Here is a 20791-nt window from a genome sequence, read left to right as displayed (position 1 = left end):
TTCCAGTTTCAAAAGCAAACCAACCAGGAAGGAGACTGGAAAGGAAAATAAATGCGGAGGAGTGTGGAGCTCCTCTTCTAGCTGTAAAGAGTTGGAAGAAGACTTATCTGATAACTAATCAGTGCCTACAGAGGCCTCATCCACAGGGGGCAGATAACGCATATTAGGTCATTTTTATCCACAGCAGGAAGGCTGCTTAAAACCATAACTTTCAACCATCTATCTATTCACTCATTCATCTGTATGTCTGTTAATTAATTATCCATCTAATTCTAAATTTATCCACTCCATCATCCATCCTGTGTCTATTCAGTCATCTATTCATCTATCCATCTGTCTGTCCACCCATACTTTCATTCATTCATTTATTCCCTCAGTAATTAACAGATATGTATAGATTACATTGTGTACAGTGTTGTGCTTAAAATAGATTGATTGACAGCCTGGCATAAACCTCTGATGAACTATTGATTGAATGCACTTATTTGTCTTAGATTTCAAATAATACTCTCCCAATATCCAGGACTAAATTCTCTTGCTAGCCTTTTTTTTCATACCAAACTTGAAATCTGACTCATCGTTATACACTTAAACTCTTCCCCTTCAAGAGCCCTCTTGCCTGAAAAGGCACTTCTTGCAGTAATCCTACCTTGCCCACTGAAGTTCTGAATCAGCTGTGAATCCTTTGGCTTTCACCTGACATGAAATGGTCTGATGATGGGTCTATTACCCGTAGGACTCAAAATAACAAGTTCTATTTCTGCTGGAATGACCCATGAATTAGTCCTCGCTCTTTCTGGATTTCTTCACTGATGCTATAGTATTTAATTAACATCTTCCCATATTCCATGCCCTTCTTGGTTATCAGATCCAAGTTACCTCTCAATTGTGTCCAGTTGGTAATGTGCAGTCTCGGCTAGTGACCCAGGTTAACTCAGACTCTGCAGAAGAAAGCTCAAACTCTCTGCAGAATAAAATCAAATGGAAAAGTCAGTTTTAGAGTGTTTTTATCATCTCTGTGCTTGTGAAATCCTGTTGAAATAAACATTCTCTCTGACTTCTACATTAGTGAATTAAATCTATTCAATTCAATTAAAAAACTTCTAAGCATTTTCAATTTGCTGTCTAACTTTGAATTGATAATTGCTTCAATTCTACCACATGGACATTCAGTGTACATCCAACACAACCCATCAGCAAAGTAGTAGAAGTCCATATTGTGAGATTCCAGACTTTCTCACCCCAATCCCCATCAGAGATCCTCTGGTGACAAAATGAGGACAAGGCGTCTTTTAACTGTATAGTGAAAGATAAACACAAATTCCAAATTCTGCTCAGCTACCTTGAAAGAGGGAACACAGTGGATTTAATTCACACTGACTTCTGAATGACTATTTACAAAATTCAGGAAATTCTTCTTCTTACAGAAGAAGAGTGGTAGGTCCAAAATTGGAGCCCAGGGCTTTCCTCTCAATATAATACTTGTTTTGCCAATTTGCCAGGAATAGCTCTGCTTGAGCACTTCTCAGACAGTCACTTATTGGTATCTTGTCCACGTTTTTTCAGATTCTGTCTTAAAGAGAAATAGAGCAGGAGGTTGATTTTTTTGTCATTTTAAGAAAAATATTTAATTCATTTTAAGAAAAAAATCAAATGATTTATGGTTGGAACTTCACTCTTGGGAATTCACATTTCTTAAAATAATTTGAGTCTAAAAAATTTAAAATTCAGTCAGCTCTGGGAGACATAGCACATTTTATTTATAAATTATTAAATCATTTAGTTCTAATAATCTTATCTTATTATTTCCAAACATTTAAGCAGCTGAGGACTACTTCATGTCTAACACTTTATCAGCCCAGAGTAATTACACAGAAAATATTAGTAATTTGAAGAAATGTCTGGGAAGATGGAGAAATGAAGATAGGAGGAACAGTAGGGGATCTAAGACTGGAAGGCAGATCTTGTATGCTCCTGGTATCCTGGAAGGCACCGGGAATGGGGAGAAATAATGTGCTTGAAAGTTAGACTTCACTTCCCTTAGTATATTTTCCCAAAATTCTTTTGTCTTTTCCTCCTTTTGCTTTTACTACCTACATTATTGGCAGCCAGAATTAACAGGGAGGTAAATAAGAGCAAAAAAAAAATGAACTCTCTTCTCTAGCATATGCGATTAGACTTTTAGAAGAGGAAGTGGATTCTAGGCCTCCAGGAAATCCCTGTCTACTCTGATGTGTTTCCCCCATACCTCTCCAAAATAGGAACCTCTTAGCTCCCTGTTTTGGCTTCCCTTAAACCTGAAATTTCCAGATTAATGCAAATTTTGTAGCAAGAATTCAAGAAATCAACAAAACTGATTTTCAGCAATAATCTGGAAGTATAGAGAGGTATTCTTGAGTAGATAGAAAGAGAAGCTGAAGACATAACCTTTGGTAGAAAAAAATCCTTAAAGCCCTGATGTAATTGGTGCTTAGAGTCCAGAGCTCAGCTCCAGCGCAAGGAAATAGTGATGAAAGGGTGTAGATGAGAAGACTGGTCTCAGAGAGCCTGACGTAGAAGGCCAGATGAGAAGAGAAATATAACCTGGAAATCTCCAGTGAGGGTTGGAGGGGGGTGAAGACCATTACAGAAACCACAGAAGACATCATCCAGCTCCTGACACTTCCTGGCCCAGAAGACATCATTTTTCTCCCGTCTTTCCATAGGGTAAGGAGTCATTTGCAGTCAGGTGCTCTTTTTGCCACAAGAACCAATACTTCTAAAGCCCGGTCACTGAATCAGTAGAAAATTTTTTCTTAGTTGGAAGTCTCAATTATGGAAGGAAAATAGACTGTCTCTGATGAAGGGGCTTCAAACAAATTACATGGTTAGGTCATTCTTACTAACTCACCACAGTGGAAAACACTGCTATTCTTCTCATATGATCCAGAAGAAATTGCATTAGCATCTGTTCCTTAGCTGCCTTTGTGATTGTAAGTACTGGCCTAAATTATCAGTGAAACAAGTAGTTTCCAGATATAATCCATCAGAAGTGCAATCAGTAAATTAGCCAACTGAGTTTGGTGGCTCAGGAGACAGATGGGCCCATTTCCTGAATTCCCTGAAGTCACCACCAAATGCCAAGCTTTAATTAACTAGAAGAGTTGAAATTTGTAAGAACCATAGAGCATTCTTTATGGTAAGGTTTTCTAAGAACTTTTGGGTCAAAGCATGGGTCTTGACTCTTACGTGGATGTCTAGTGGACTTTGAAGGTGGAAGGCAAGGCAGCTGCTTCCTGTGGACCTGTAAGGAGCAGGAGGCTTCATTTAGGAAATCACAGGGTTGCTATGCATGATCCCACAGCTTACTCCTAAATTATTTTTCTCCATCTATGTGAGCTGGGTTACGAATTGTGATGATCAAAGGCGTCAGTCAACAGAGAAGATATTTTTACAAACTAGCATAGGATTCTCATTGCTTCATATCCTCAACAACACTTAGCAGTTTCAGTCTTAAATTTTTGCCTGTATGTGAATACCTGTATGGTTTTTAATTATAATTTTAATTTGCATTTCCCTGATTACTAAATGTTGAGAAAATTTTCATAGTTTTTTAACATTTTATTTTATCATGGTAGGAACACTTGACATGAGATTTTCCTCTTAACAGTTTTTAAGTGTACAATATGTTATTGTTGACTACAGGCACAATGCTGTCCAGCAGATATCTAGACCTTATTCTTTTTGCTTAAGTGAAACTTTATGCCTGTTGATTATCACCTACCCATTTCCCTCTCCTCTCATCCCCTAGAAACCACCATTCCACTCTTTGAGTCTATGTATTTGACTATTTTAGATAACATGTAAGTGGAATCGTGCAGCATTTGTCTTTCTGTGACTGGCTTATTTCACATAGCATAACGTCCTCAAGATTCATCCATGTTGCTGCATATTAGAGAATTTCCTTCTTTTTTAATGCTGAATAGCATTCCATTATATGTATATGTCACATTTTCCTTATCCATTCACCCAGAAATGAATGTTTAGGTTATTTCCACATCTTGGCTATTGTAAAGAGTGCTACAATGAACGTAGGAGAGTTAGTTCTTTGAGATCCTGATAGCAACACTTTTTGATAAGTACCCAAAAGTGGGATTGCTGGATAGTGTTGTAGTTCTGTTTTTAATTTTTTGAGGAAACTCCATACTGTTTCCCACAGTAGTTACACCATTTTGAATTCCCACCAATAGTTTGCAGGAGTTCACATTTCCCCACATCCTCACTAAAACTTGTTGTCCTTTGTTTTTTGATAATAGCCATTCTGACAGGTGTGAGGTTATTTCACATTATGGTTTTGATTTTGCATTTCTCTGATGATGATTGAGCACCTACTGGCCATTTGTAGATAAAGCATATGTTAGGCCAAAAAACAAATCTCAAAAATTTCAGAAGATACAAAGTATCTTACTAGAATGGAATGAAGCTATAAATCGGTAACAGAGGAAACCGGAAAATTAAGAAATATATGGAAATTAAGCTACACACTCATAAGCAATCAATGGGTCAAAGAAGAAACACATGGGAAATTAGAAAATACTTTGAAAAGAGTGCAAACGGAAACACAACATACCAAACTCATGGAATGCAGTAAAAGCAGTACTCAGAGGGAACTGTATAGCTTTAAATAGCTACATGAAAGGAAAAAAAGATCTCAAATGAATAACCTAATTTTTCTCCTTAAGGAACTAGAAATAAAAGAGCAAACTAAACCCAGTATTACAAAAATGAAGAAAATAGTAAGTATTAGAGTGAAGCTAAATGAAATAAAAAATTGAAAAACAAAAGGAAGAATCAATGAGAACAAAAGTTGGATCTTTGGAAAGATTAACAAAATTGACAAACCTTTGCTACGATGAGCTAGAAAAAAAAGACAACAAAATCAGATATGAAAGTGGAGATGTTTCTATTATACTACAGAAATTTTAAAAATTGCAAGAGAATACTGTGAATAACTGAATACCGACAAATTAGATAGCTCCTATAAAATGAAGAATTGCCTGGAAGCACACAAACTACCAAAACTCACTCAAAAAGAAATTAAAAATTTGAATAAACCTATAACAAACAAAGAGATTATATCAGTATTCTAAAGTTTCAGACAAAAAAAAATCCCAGGACCAGATGGCTTCACTGGTGAATTCCACAAAATGTTTACTGAAGAATTAACACCAATCATGCTCAAAATCTTCAAAAATAGAAGAGAGAACACTTCCTAACTCATTCTATGAGGCCAGCATCACCCTGATACCAAAGCCAGACAAAGACATCACAAGAAAGGAAAGTTACAGAGCAATATCCCTTATAAATACAGGGGATAATCCTCAATAAAATACTAGCAAATACGTTAAATCTAGCAGCTTATCAAAAGAACTATACAACATGACCAAGCAAGATTTATCCCAGGAAGGCAAGTTTCATTCAAATGCAAAAATCAATCAATGCAATTCAATACATCCTAGAATGACTGGGGAGTGAGGGTGCATGGTATTCTCAATTGATGCAGTAAAAGCATTTGACAAAATTCAACACCCTTTCATGATTAAAAAGAACCTAAACTCTCAACAACCTAGGAACAGATGGAAACTACCTCAACATGATAAAGTTCATATATGAAAAGCCCCCAGCTAACATCATATTCAACGTTGAGAGACTGAAAGTTTTCCTCTAAAATCAGGAACAATAAAAGGATGCCCACTTCTACCACTTCTATTTAACATTGTACCAGAACTAAATATTTTTTACTTTTGAATAAGTTTTCCTCTATTAAGTAACCAAAGTCACTGACTCCAGTCCTTTGTGTGTATTAATAAATATACGTCTTCATATAAAATATGTTATGGTGAGGGCCAGCCCTGTAGCAGAGTGGTTAAGTTCGCACGCTATATTTTGGTAGCCCTGGGTTCCAAGGGTCATATCCTGGGCGTGGACATGTCACCATTCATCAAGCCATGCTGAGGCGGCATCCCACATGCCACAACCAGAAGGACCCACAACTAGAATATACAACTATGTACTGGGGGCTTTGGTGAGAAGAAGAAGAAAAAAAAGAAGATCGGCAACAGATGTTAACTCAGTTTCCATTATTTAAAAAAAAAAAAGTTATGCCATTCTCCCCATCATAACAGAAGTAAACAGTGCTGTCTCTGTTTTTGTAATCATCTTTAAAACAAAACTTTGCACTATCTGAGTAGATGCTCATTTTCTTCAACAATTTGTTTCCAAAGATGAGGTGCCTCCCCTAAGCACATTCATTAACCCAAAAAGGAGGAACCTGCGATTGCCTCGATCTCTACACTATTCTTTGCAACACTGTTGTGTGGGATGAGGTTCACGAATGTGTCAGATGCAAATTGGATAGAGTCAGAAATAACTGTTTCTGATTTTTAAACTCATTTTATCATCGGAATGTTCAGATCAAATGTGTTTAAAGACACAGTTCATGTAAATATGGGAAACAAAGCTGTCTGGTGAACTATATCTCACTACACACCTCCCTAGATAATTCCAAATGGAGAATCTCTCCTACATGGACAACAGGAAAATGCTACCTATCCTGCCTACTTTAAAGTCCACCAGACCCTGAGTTTTACAGTTGGAGCTTCAACCCTAAAGTCGCAAAGCCTATATCTGTGAGAATGCCCTAGAACTTGTACAAACCTCAATTCTTCTAGTTAATGAGATTCAAGTTTGGCTTCAGACTGTGACTTCAGGGAATACCACTCTCCTGAGCTCTGAGCCCCATCAGGCAAATTACTGGCTTCCCTTCTGCTAGATTATATCTGAACCTCACCTGCTTCACTGATGATAGTCTTTGTCCAGTACTTGGAATCACAAAGGCAGCTAAATGAAGAGAAGCATCTGTGATTGGGTCTGGGCTTTATGGGTCTTTACCTACAGTGAGGCTCTTATCTTCAGCAGCTCTTAGACTCTACTAAATAAATCCTCTTCATCCTCTCTAAGAAGAGTTGAGGGTACACTGACTATAAGATCTGCATGGATCTGGGAAGTTGAGACCAAGAGCTAAAAGATTCCCCGTCTGGGAGGAGTCGGTAAAACCTCATCAGAGTAGATAGTGAGACTTAGTGACCTAGAGTCCTCCTCCTTTTCTAGACCCTAAATGCATGACCTAAAACTATTGTTTGTGTTTCTGCTATTATTAACCACACCATCAACTCTGGTCAACAAAATTATCAGTGGTAAAAAAGAAGGGGGACGAGCCCATTTCAGGCAAGTTTCTAAGAAAAATATTGAGTTCTACAGAATTTGTATTCATGCACACAGACAGGAAGTATTGCGGCACTTGTCAAACAGGGCACTTTTTGATATCTTGTAAATGTCTATCAGACATCATCTTAAAGAGAAGCAGAGCAAGAGATGGCATTTTCTGGATCATTTTTTTTAAATCCCAAATAATCTTCAACTTTCATCCTATGATTTATATCTCAATTTATACTACTGTGGATTCATTCCACTTAAAGTAATATATGCCAAAATTTAAAATCCTACAGTGTGGTCACTCCCTTAGTGAATTCCCTAATCTGTAGCTTGAAGAACAATGAGGTGAAAGCAGCTGTGAAAAGGACATTTAGAAAATATCTCCAGTATTTCGGGTAGCTGAACATAGTCAGAGGATGATGAATAATTAGTTCACTAGAGAAAGATATTCTGGTTTGGTGACCCTAAGAGAATTTCCTGATTGCTTCAGATAATGAATGCAGAAAGGAAACTTAGAAATTCATAGAACTAGCCAGGTGATCAAGAGACCAATATCAAGAACGAAAGAAAAGACTATTTCTTTCCATCACTGAGTACTAATCCATTGTGTGACTGTTCAGGGTTTGGTTATCTTTTGCCAGGTTAAGAACATTTGGGTTGTTTCCAATTTCTTGCTGTTGCAAATAACGCTACTATAAATATTCACATACAGATTTTGTGTGAATATAAGGTTTCAGTTCTTAAGTGTAAATACCCAGGAGAGGGTTTCCTGTGGCGTATGGTAACTGTAGGTTTAATTTAATAAAAACAAATTTCCAAGATGTTTTCCAGAATTTCTGTATCATTTTACATTCCCACCAGAAATGTTTCAGAGATTCCATTACCCAGCTACGTTGACTGTACTTGGTATTATATATTTTTTAATTTTAGCCATTCTAAGAAGTGTGTAATGGTTTTAATTTGAAATAAACTATACCCTTAAAACTGAGTGTATGTGAAAACAGGTGAAACCAGAAATAGCTTAATAATTTTGTACCACTGTTACTTCCATGGTGTTGATAACTATACTATGACTACATAAGATAATATCATTTAGGAAATGTATGTGAAGGGTGCACAAGAAATGTTCGCACTTTTTTTCAAATTCTATGTGATTCTAAAATTTTCAGAACATAAGGATTTTGAAAATATGTTACGAACTATAGACTTTGGGTGACTATGATGTGTTACTGTATGTTCATCAGGTTATACTAAATGTCCCCTCTGGTGGGGGAGTTGTTAATGGGGGAGACTATGCATGTGTGAGGACAAGGAGTATACGGGAAATTTTTGTACCTTCCTCTCAATTTTTCTGGGAACCTAAAACTACTCTAAAACAATAAAGTCTTAATAAAAAATATGTTTTGGGGCCAGCCCAGGGGTGTAGTGGTTAAGTTTGCTTGCTCTGCTTCGGCAGCCCAGGGTTCCATGGTTTGGATCCCAGGCGTAGGCCTAGCACCGCTCATCAAGCCACATTGTGGCGGCATTCCACATAATATAGAGGAAGATCGGCACAGATGTTAGCTCAGCAGCAATCTTCCTCAAGCAAAAAGAGGAAGATTGGCAACAGATGTTAGCTCAGAGCCAATCTTCCTCATACACAAAAAAAACATGTGTTTTCACATGGATAAAGGTAAAAGGATGAAAAGGAATAAACAATGTAAATTCAATATAAAAGACAGTCAAAGTAACTATATTAATGTCAGACAAATTCAGCTTCAGAACAAAAAATATTATCTGTGATGAACAGGAAGATTTCATAAGTATGAAAGGGTTAATACATCAAGAAGAGATAAGAATTCCAAAAATGTATGCACATAAAAACAGAGTTTCAAAATAACAAATCAAAAACTGACAGCTCAAATAAAAGAGAAAAATCACAATTGTAGTTGGAAATTATAACACCCTTCCCTCAATAATCAATTGTAAAAGTAGAAAAACATTCTGTTGCTTGACTACAGGAAATGAGTGTAGAAAGGATCTAAAGGGCACTGTAAAATAAATTGATCGAGGTGACCTTTAGAGAAGAACACCCCAACAACAGCGTAACACACATTGTTTTCAGGCACACATAGAACATTCACCAAGACGTTTTATTCTGGAGAAAACCCAAACTCAATAAATACAAAAGAATTGAAGTTATATAAAGAATGCTTTCTGCCTGTAACTGAACATTACAGTTAATTCTAGAAATAAACTAAACATCAATGAGAAAAAGACATTGAAAAAATCCCCCACATATTTGAAAATTGAACCATACTTTCACAAATAACAAATGGGTCACAGAAGAAATTATAAGAAAAATTAGAAAATTTTCAATTGAAGAAAATTGAAATGCAGCATATAAAAAGCATGTGGAGGGAAGCTAAAGCAGTTCTTACAGAAAAATCCATAGCTTTAAATATTTGTGCTAGAAAACAAAAATCATCTAAGCTTCAATCTTAAGAAACAAAGAAGAGTAAATTAAATACAAAGTAAGCAAACAGTGGAAAATAATCAAAATGAAAGCAGGAATGATGTCATCAAGATGGTAACATAGGTCTGTCTTAACATTAGTTCCCCTCACAAGAAGACCAACTAGCAATTATCCACGCACAAAACACTGCTGTGAAAATCCCAGAACCCAGGGGTGAGGCTGAAGCATCCCCAGGACCTCAGAGGCTGAGAAGAACTAAATTAGAAGAGTAAGAGGAGCTACTACAGTCTGACCACATTGCCTTCTGGGAGGCGAACACAACACAATACCAAGAGGGTCCCCAGGGCCTAATATTTCTCTATTGGGAACAAGAAAGCCTCAAGTGGACATCCAGCTCCTCCCATGTTGCCGCACACTTCCTGGGTGGCCCGCTTGGGTCTTGCCTCACAGGGATCACTAGGGGAATCCATGGAGCTTGACCACTGGGGATCAGATAAAGACAGAGAAGAGAACCAGGGCTTATAGCAACCAGTGCTCACATCTTGGTGCACAACATTCCTGCTTGCAGCAGCACCCAAGTGGAGAGCCTAGTGAGAAGCTCTGCCCATTTGTAGAGCCAAGCTTGTGGCCTCATCTGGTCAGGGAGCTTGGTGGCAGTTCTAAGGGTTCACAGTCATAGAGCCATATCAGCCATGGAGCCTGCTCTGTGGCCCTGCCCAGAAAGAGAGACAAATTCACAGCCCCACCCAACTTCTGAGTACAGCCTAGATTCTCACCCAACCAAGAAGCCTGAGCAAGAATGCAGGCAACCACAGAGCTCATCCTAGAACCATTGGTCAGGGAACTAAGCCAGGTCCTGCCCAACTGTTAAGCATAGCCTCTAGCACTATGTAAGCAGGGAGCATTAAAAGTGACCCTGGAGGGCCCAACCCAGTGGCGCAGCAGTTAAGTGCACACGATCCACTTCGGGGTTTCGCCAGTTCTGATCCCGGGTGCAAACATGGCACAGCTTGGCAAGCCATGCTGTGGCAGGCATCCCACATATAAAGTAGAGGAAGACGGGCATGGATGTTAGCTCAGGGCCAGTCTTCCTCAGCGAAAAGAGGAGGATTGGCAGCAGTTAGCTCAGGGCTAATCTTCCTTGGTAAAAAAAAAAAAGTGACCCTGGAAGACCTTGAAACCCAACCTATGGTACCACTCAACTGTAGCGACCAACAATAGCGCTGTCTCACAGAAGAGCCCAGCCTACAGTTTTGCCCAATTGCTGAGCAAGGCCTGTAACCTCACCTGATGAGGAAGCCCAGACAAGATCCCTGCTCAACCACAGAGCACAGTCTCTAGTCCTATCCAAAAAGAGCAGAGAATGCTATACCTATATCAGACAAAATAGACTTTAAGTCAAAAACTGAATCAAGAGACAGAGAAGGTCATTATATAATGATAAAGGAGTCAATTCACCAAGAGGATATAATAATTGTAAACATATATGCTCCCAACATTTGAAAACCTAAATACATTAAGCCAATACTAATGATTCCAAAAGCAGAAAAAGAAAACAATACAATAACAGTATAAGATTTCAATACCCTACTTTCAACAAAGGATAGAACATCCAGCCAGAACATCCAGCCAAAAAAAGTAGGACTTGAACTATACTTTAAACCTAAAGAATCTAACAGACATATACAAAATAGTCCATCCAACAGCAACAGAATGCACATTCTTCTCCATCGCACGTGGAAACTTCTCCAGTATAGATCATACATTAGGTCACAAAACAAGTCTTAGCAAATTTAAGAAGACTGAAATCATCAATCTATAGATTTGTTCCCCTATTTTGCTTTTGCAACCCACAGCCTGGAACATCCAAATAAAGAGGAGAATAAGTCATAATTAGGTAGGATTTTAACATCATGGTATGTCTGGGTGAAATTTGCATCTTTAAGAAAGAAGGTATGATAAGTTATAGAGGCATCTTTTCCTTTGTGGAACCTTATCATGCCTATAGTTGTCACACAGTTGGCATGGCTTTTGCCACATGGGAGGTTGTAACCACTGCCATGCATCATTTTCTAACCCTTGCAGAAGGATAGGTTCTAACATCCCTGACAGGAATGAAGCACCTTGATTTGAGAGGATAAAGTTCCTAAGAAATGAGGTTGCATGTCCTATTGTAGAGTTGAAAGACCTGGGTAACCATTTAGAACAACTTTAACATTCCTTAAATCTGTTTACTGCTGAGAGCTATTAATCGTTAGAAATACAGTCATATAAGTCCACATGGCTCTAGATGTCACGTTAGCTAACAGAGGAGGGGTGGTGATCTTAACAGCAAGAGGTACTCAGTCTACATTCCTGACAAAGCATTAGTCCTCCATGATAAAGCACATCCAAAAGGAATTTGACAAGTAGGAGTATACCTAAAACAGAGAGCACACTTAGATGGAACTTTAGGGGAAATGTTTTATAAGGATTTGAGGTGATACTGGAAATAAATTTCATATTTAGCAATAACGTTTTTTAAATGTTGCATAATTTTTAACCAAAAAATAGTAAATTCCAAATTCTCTAACCCAAATTTTAAGCACTAGTGGACAGTGAAAAAAGAAATCATGTGTACTAGAGAGAAGACATACGATGCAGACTCAAATAGAAGAGGATGTGTGTCTAAGAAGTAGACACTATTGTAATGTGTGGCTCATATTCATTTTGCAAGTTATCCTATTCTTGCCTTTAACTAAAGTAATTTCAATGCTAGCCTTTAAAAACTCCAGGTCTTCCAGTCTTTGGTGAAAGAAATCTCAGCAAGATGAAAAGCAGAAGATGGTTCCTACCTTACAGCTGCAGAAAAGCAGACACTATTCTATGTCAAATGTGTCCTTGTAAGGCTGCAGAACTTGACAGATTGCTGCTATGGTGTATGAATGTAAACTTTAATCTTGAAAATTATATATATATATATATTGAAAATCTATAATTATGATAGGCTGCTTTAGTTAGTGGTTTATTGTTTTGGAAGTAAAATTTAGAGTGACATTCTGCTTTTGAAAGTTATGTGAATTTTTGATATACATTTCTTAGGGCAGAAGAGGATAATTGGAACTTCTTTCTTCTCTCACATGCTGGAGGTAAAAGCAAAGTCCAATAACCTGTTGGATTTACTCCTTAGAGAGTTTCAGTCCTGACTCATTTAAATTGAACAGTATCAAGAATCTTAATGGTGTTCATAACCTTTGGTCCAGTTAGTTAGGCTCTAGGAAGAATCCAAAATAGGAAAAAATCAAGCTCAAAATTGTTTAATGCAATATTGTTTATCACAGTGAAACTCTGTCCCATTAGACACCACTTGGAACAACATAGGAAATAAAGAAAGAAATTGGTATCATAGCAAAAGGTGGGAAACATGTCTAATATAGTGGGATTTTTACATCAAATTTTGGGTGTGTGCTTCAAGACCCTGGATAATAATTGAAAATTAGGTTTTTGAAAATTGGGAGTAATGGGAAAATGTTTATGATATCATTCTTGGTATTATGATAGGGTGTTAATAAATACATCAAAGAACACATGCAAAAACATTTTCTGTAACAAATTTAGAAGGCTAGAAATATAATTATTTCCGTTACTAATTTTATTTAGGTGATTGATCTATTTTTAGTATTTTATTATTTAAATATCTATTTACACATTGAAAATTCCAATTAGTGTTAATTAGTATAATATGATTCAACAATTATTTATAATTTAAAAGAGTGAAAAATAAGGTGCCAATAAAAGTAAGAGATAAATTGGCCAATATCTCCCCAAAGAAGCAAAACAGGGAAATAGATTGAAAATGAAACAAAATGTTGAAATGAGCTGAAACATGTTTATCTTATATGAAAATCTAAAGTTTGATAATTATAGATTTTAAGAAAATGTTTGGTAATAAGAATTGATAATTGGCAAAAATGATACTTAGACAAATAACCTTTAGGTGGAAAGTCAAAAGAGTTCTACAGAAAGTGGTTTGAGAGCACCAGGTGGGCACAGGAACACAAAAAGGTGGGAGATGTGCAAACAGACAAGAAAGACCACAAGGCTTCCCAGAGCTCTTAAGGTCCCTGTAATTTGAAGGAAGTTATCACAGGCCTTGCGTAGGAACTTATGTCTGTATTTTGTTTCATTATAAAATCCAGGGCTAAAATCTCTCTTCATTATCAGTTGCAAGCATTCGTGCAGTGAATTCCTTAGATCCATACTTATTTTGGGACAAACAGAAGTTTAGCATTTGGCAGTTTTTAAGTTACCTCCTTCTCAAGACTGACTCCTTTGCTAGCACCATTTAACACTGTGTGCTCTTGTGGAATCCTTTCCCCTTCCAAGTCTCTCATCGTTCCTTCTCTGCTCATCACTCTAGCTTTAGTGTCTTTATGCTCTATTCTTGTAGTAGGAGTGTCATGTTTATATGCTTACTTGGTGTGAAAGGCAGAATTCTAAAGACACACCCACCCCATTGCCATTCTGCAAAGAGATTTTGTAGATATAATTAAAGTCCCAAATCAATTGACCTTAAAATACAAGAGATTATAAGGTGGGCGTGATCTAATCACAGGAGGCTTTGGAATATGAGAAGTATGTGATATACCATTGCTATTTTGAAAATAGAGAGGGCCAGGTGAGAAGATGTGAAGGAGTCTCTATAAGCACAAAGTGATCCCCAGCAGATAGCCAGCAAGTAAACAGGAACCTTCATACCTACAGTTTCAATAAACTGAATTCTGCCAACAACCTGAATGAGCTTGGACGCAGATCCTTCCCCAGAGCCTCTAGATAAGAACCCAACTCAATCAGCACCTTGATTTCAGTCTTGAGAGACCCTAAACAGAGAACCCAGCAGAGTTCACCAAAATTCCTGATCTAGAAAACTATAAGGTAATAAATGAGTGCTATTTTAATTTCCTAAATTTTTGGTAATTTATTATGATAGCAATAGAGAACCAGTATACCTGGTAAACTGCGACTTCCCTCTATTGAGCAATTTTACCTATTTCTGCCTGTCTCCAGAGAGGTTACCATTACTCACTATCCTTTCCTCCAGCTCATAAAACCCAACTCTGTTCTCCTTTCTTAAGAGGCCCAAGATCTTTTATTCCTAGAAAATCTTTTCCCAGGAACATTAATTCAAGCAAAAAATACAGCACACAAAATATTTCTCAGTCCATCCTAATTTGAATGATTTTCAAAAGTGTGAATCATGAATTGACATGTCATTAACTAAATCTATGAAACTGAGAAGGTTTTCTGACTCATTTACTCTCTCTCTGGATAGGATTGATTCTGAGCCATGGCAAGCAAAATAGCTCCTTGCACTTTTCTTGATAATTTTTAAGAAAGAGAGAACCAGCAATGAACATTACAACATGTAACAAAGGAAATCAGGGACTTCTTAATGTCAATCATTAGATTTCTTGCTGTGGTTCTGTTCTACATTTTCTTCATGTTCTCTCTCTTCTGTGCTGTCTGAGACCTTGTAAATATTTGAGCACTGTTCTTCTCAGAGCTGCTTTCACCTCCTTGTTCTTCAAGCTGTAGATGAGAGGATTCACTAGGGGGATGATTACACTGTACTGTATGGAGAGGATCAACTCCAGAGGTGAACCTGAGGTTGGCGTGAGATAGCGAAGAATGGCTGAGCCATAGAACAGGATCACTGCAGTGAGGTGGGAGAAGCAAGTGGAGAAGGCCTTGCTTCTGCCTGTGGCAGAGCTGATGCTCAGGATGGTGGACACAATGCAGGCATAAGAGAAGATGATCAGGAGGCAGGTCCCAATGGCGTGGAGGATGACAGAGCAAAGCAGCATTGCAGAGTTGGTGGAGACATCCGAGCAGGAGAGAGGCAAGAGGGAAGGCAGCTCACAGGAGTAGTGGTGGATGGTTTGAACCTCACAGAAGTCCAAATTCAAAGCCAGGAGGATGTTGATGAGTGCATCCAGAAAGGCCACAACCCAAGAGCCCCACACCAACCTCACACATAGTTGTTTACTCATCACCTGGCAGTAGAGCAGAGGGTGGCAGATGGCAGCATAGCGGTCATAGGCCATCACTGAGAGCAGGCAGGCCTCAATCCCTGTAGTGGCAAACACAAAGAAGACTTGAGCCAGGCAGCCCTTTACTGAGATGACTTTCCTCTGAGACAGGAGGTTCTCAAGCATCTTGGGTACAGTGACTGAAGAATAGAAGAGGTCTTGGAAGGAGAGATGGCTCAGGAAGAAATACATGGGTGTGTGGAGGTTAGAATCTGTATGGATCACAAGTATCATCAGCAGGTTCCCCAGCAGAGTCAGGAGGTAAATCATCAGGAACAGAGCAAAGAGCAGAGCCTGGACCTGGGGGTCGGCAGACAGTCCGAGGAGGATGAACTCTGTGATGCTGCTGTGATTTCCTGAGGCCATTTACGGTCACTGTTCTTTAGAAAAAAATCAGGTGGGGGACTGAAATGACTTCTTTCCACAGAAGTTTCCCAAAAGCATCGCTCTGCTCTTTTTCCCCATATATTCCTTCCTGCCTGGTCTGATCTACATTTTAATAACCCTCATACCTTCCTTCAGTCATTCCATGGAGTCCTTCTCCTCCCTGGCTCTCTGCTGTGCCATCTCTGAGCTCTGGATCAGCCTCACCAGACTTTTTTCTGATAAGGCTGATATGAATGGTATCATCAACTATAGAGGCCTACTGGAGAACTGCCCCCTGTCTAACTTATGTCACGTCCTTTAGCTGGGCCCTTGGATTCCACAGCACTCCTCATCTTATTTTAGGAATGCCAGCAGACATCCTGAGAAGTGATGCAGATCTCTGCTCACCTCCCTTACCTGGTCTTTACTCCCCTATTCAAAACCCTCTGATGGTTCATGAATTAACTAATGATAGCATATAGTGCTTGTGTAGCAGTTTATCTTGTACAAATGGCTTTCACATGTTTTTCACTGTGTGCATGTATGTGTAGGATATGGTGAAAGAAGAGACTGAACTTATTTTACAGGTGAGAAAATTTAAGCTCATTGATTATGTGACTTGTCTAGATCACCATGAGACAAGAACCAGCTAATGAGACAGGGCCATCTGCAAGGCCTCTGGCTAAAAAGATAAGGCCCCTAACCAATCGATAAGCTAGGAGAATTAGATAGAGACCACTAAGACCCACATTCTGCACCCCTGGACTTTCCTGGGCTTACGCATGCTCCCTAGTACCCAGGAGTCCACTGAAGGTGACCCTAGCCCCATTAGCATGGTAAATATCACACCCAGGGGTGGAGAACTAACATGCTAATGATGCATGCCTTGCACTTAGTAGCATGCTACGTGACAGTGCAGGCACAAGCACAGCCCCACCTCTACATGCCGTGACAAGGCACTCCTCCCCAACCTTTGCCTAATAAAACCCCCACAGTCTCACTCCTTAATGAGCCAGTCATCACCTGTCCCTTTCTTTTCCACACCGGCTCCCTTGTGCCTGTCCTGTGCACAAGCTAATAAACTTTTACTTTTCTACTCCCATTTGTTGTCTCTGTTGATTGCTATTCTGAGGGACAATAAGAACCCATGTGCCCATAACACCCACACTGATCAGTTCTTTGAACAATATGGATTTGAATCTGCCTCATTTGATTGAAAACAAGAGCTTTTCTACCATACCACCTGCTTAGAGAAAAAGCCAAACTCTTTATTTTGTATTTCAAAGCTTAATCACCTAAGGTTCTCTAGAGGCCCTGCTGCTGAGGCCAAATAGCTTTGCTTGCTCCTGATCCCCCTGGGAACTTTCTCGTTTTCTCTGACTTGGTTCAGGGTGATTTATTTTGTGTTCCTATTCACTGATTTATATCTTATTTACTTTGAAATTCCCACCTTATTTCTACCCATTACATGAGGTCTTTGATCAATCTCTTCTCTGTTCTCACATAAATCTCTTGGAAAATAATTATTAACCTCAATTTTTTCAGATGATGAAAGTAAAGTTAAATAAGCGAATTCAAAATTCTAGTCCATCTCTTTCTAGTCTACAGACTTAGAACCTGTCTGCTTCCCTTTGCTGTGTAACAATTCATCAACATGCTATAAGTTTTGCCATCATTTGCGTTACCATCTTGCTTTATCATTTAGTGATATGTGTGAGTGTTGCTTCTTGTCTCTACAATGAGAGTGCAGTTTCACGGAGAGCAGGAATTGGGCTATTACTTTCTATACCTATGAACACACTCTCTCACACATAATGATTAATATATAATGGACCCTCAATGAGTTATTGTTAAATAAATAAAGACAAAAAGTAAGAAAATTGGACAGATTATGTAGTAAAAACTCTTTGGGATTATCTCCAGGTCCAGAAGGTCAACTTCAAATTGTAGTCAAGGGCAGAGCATTAGGGGGCCTGAAAGAGGAAATGAAAGGGAGGAGGTGGAATGCTTATTTCCTTTCTGCTATAACAGACTGGCAGAGGGTTTATTCCTTCCAAAATCACCAATACCTACAGATTCTTGCTTCGGAGGGATCACCCCACAATTTGCTTAAACATACAACTTCTGTTCATCCACCCATCCATTCATCTAACCAAAGTTATTTAATAAACATTTTTGTGTCTCTGTTTACTGCTATGCTCTGTGTTGTACATATAGTCAAAGACAGTTCTGCACTGTAGTTTTGTTGTACTGTTGTGTGAATGCACTTACCTGATCAACTATTCTCCATTATCTAGGTGTGATCAATCCCCCTAGGCTGTTTCCCCCTCATCAGATGGAACACTGACCTATGGTTGTACCTTCAGACTCAGCCTTTCCTGGGGCCCTCATGTCTGTTTTGCTACCTATTACAGTAATTCTAACTGCTCCTTGCACTCTGAATCTTTCCTGGGATCTCTAGCTTTGGTGTCTACCAGACAAATTTAATCTCTGTGTCTCTCACAGGACTTGCAATAAAAGGTATGATCCTGCTCAGAAGGTACATTTCCCAGTCCTTGAACTTCCTCTCCACCCTATCCCACCCCTGCCAATATGCTTATCAAATACTCACGTAACTCCCAAACTTTAGCCCTTATTTAGAATATATATCCGAATTACCTATGAGTTCTGTCCAGTGTGCAATCTGTAGTTCAGAGGGTTGGCCCAAACCAATGACGATTCAGCAATGAAGAACTGCTACCTGCAAAAGTCAGTTTTATCTCTGAATATGTAAAATACTTTTGAAAATAAACAACTTCTATGGATCTTATACTAACAAAGTATCGTAGTGAACAAAAGTCATTCTTGTCAGAAATGTGAAAATTTTTAAGAATTTGCAATTTCATATCCCACTTAGAGAAATTGGTCCAGTTCTTTCACATTTACTCTGTAATATAGACCTGGCCATAAGGACCAATTCTTAGCCTGAAAACATTCTGGCATCTTCAGAGGATATTAGAATAGCTGTTGATTATGGACTCAGAACCTGAAAACTTTTATCCTGAAATAGAAACACCAAAATCTATCAGTAGACACCTACATTATGTGACTTTATGACCCATCTCACTCCAGGTCCCAAGCACAGACCTTCTGACTAATAATGCCTTTTTTCAAGGGAGGACAACGTCTTTATGTTACTTTTTAAAGAAATGGTGAAATGCTAATACTAAAATCTCCTCACTTTCCTCCAAGAAGAAACACAGTGAATTCAATTCAGCTCAAAGTTTGAGTGAGTGGTTCCAGATCTACAAATAGTCATGGGGTAATTCCAGAGAAGGTAGAAGTAGAAAGAGGAGACCAAGGGATTCCCCCAAAGGTGTTTACTTTACCGATTATCCTTGAACTGCACACAGAACAAAAACAGAAACCCTTTCAGCATTCCATGTTTTTTTAAAGACCATCTTAACAGTAGTGGAATATAAAATTTAAATCAAGAATCATCATAAATAATCCCCATCTTCCTTTCCAACGAAATTTCAACATTGGAGATTGCTTTTACCTGAGTGAGCATATGTCTAAAGTAAAATCAAGCAATTTTGGTAATGCTTGCACACTGAGACAGATATCTAGTGTTAAGCCTTTAGGTCTAACAAGACCATCGGTCCTTTCCAAGGTGACAAGTAGCTAAGGCCCAAATCAACATATGAGACTTACTTCAACAGATGGCTGATACTTGTCCCAATGTGGTTACTCAGAAAATTTTGACGTCTTAAATTAATTAGTGGATAGAGGCTGAAATGCTTCAGTACTTATAGGAGGGGCCTGGTGACCAGAATGACTTGTTATAAATAGATCTCTCACTGTTCTTTATAATAATTATTTCAGCAGGGTTCAGATTGGGAATGAGTAATAACAGCAGAAAAATGAATTCTCTGCACATATAGGATTGAGGACCTGGAAAAAGAGGGCATACCTTGGGGCACCAACATTTTCTGCTGAATTTCAAGGAGTCCCCTTCCCCAGTGACAACATTATTCACTGAGTAAACACTGACCTCCCCATTAGATAATCAGAGATCATGAGGACAAAAGCCGACTGGAACATAGTAAGAAATACAGACACAGTTTAGGGAGTTCCAAGATGCAAAGATTTACTCTCTATGTAGAAACTGAAGTGAAAAAGTGAGAAGAGGTGTCTCAGAGATCCAGAGAGAGAAGGACCGGCAGGAAGATGTTAATAAACTGTAAAATGACTAGAAAGGATTTGGGAAACACTTTCAGAAAAATCATAGAAAATAGTACCATGCTCCTGTATTTTTCTGGCACAGAAGACATTTCGTAGCACTGGTCTTTATCCAGGTAGGATAATTTATCTGGGGTCCCTACGAACCAATACTTCAATGAAATAACTAGGAAAAACAGCAACTTTTACTTTTCTAGTTTGGAGTCACAGTGAGGGCAGGAAGACAGAATGTCCCAGATCCAGATTGTCCTGAAGTCTTGGTCATCCACGTCTCCACTGGCCACGGTGAAAAGATCCTCAAATCCTCAATAAGTGGAATTTGGTGAGAGACTTCTCTCAGATGGTCTCAGGCCCAGCTGCACATATCTCCTCATTTAGTTCCCTCTGTGATTGTAAATATTGTGCTCAAGCTAATAGGCAAGAGAGT

The 20791-nt window shown here is 38.6% G+C and overlaps 1 protein-coding gene across 1 annotated transcript; it reads right to left on the bottom strand.

The window, feature by feature from the left end:
- Positions 1-15186: 15186 nt before the first annotated feature.
- LOC124228193 (olfactory receptor 8S1-like) lies at positions 15187-16143 on the bottom strand. Its single transcript, XM_046642525.1, has one exon. The coding sequence runs from the start codon at positions 16141-16143 to the stop codon at positions 15187-15189; it is 957 nt and encodes a 318-aa protein (XP_046498481.1).
- Positions 16144-20791: the final 4648 nt, after the last annotated feature.

This window comes from Equus quagga, chromosome 1 (assembly GCF_021613505.1).
Source record: "Equus quagga isolate Etosha38 chromosome 1, UCLA_HA_Equagga_1.0, whole genome shotgun sequence".
In the NCBI taxonomy this organism is placed as follows: Eukaryota; Metazoa; Chordata; class Mammalia; order Perissodactyla; family Equidae; genus Equus; species Equus quagga.
The sequence above is the reverse complement of the archived record's forward strand: the minus strand, read 5'-3'. Positions and strand labels throughout refer to the sequence as shown.

What these genes read in the sequence shown, in the direction of transcription:
- LOC124228193 (XM_046642525.1), bottom strand. Translation starts at nt 16,143, where the DNA reads ATGGCCTCAGGAAATCACAGCAGCATCACAGAGTTCATCCTCCTCGGA.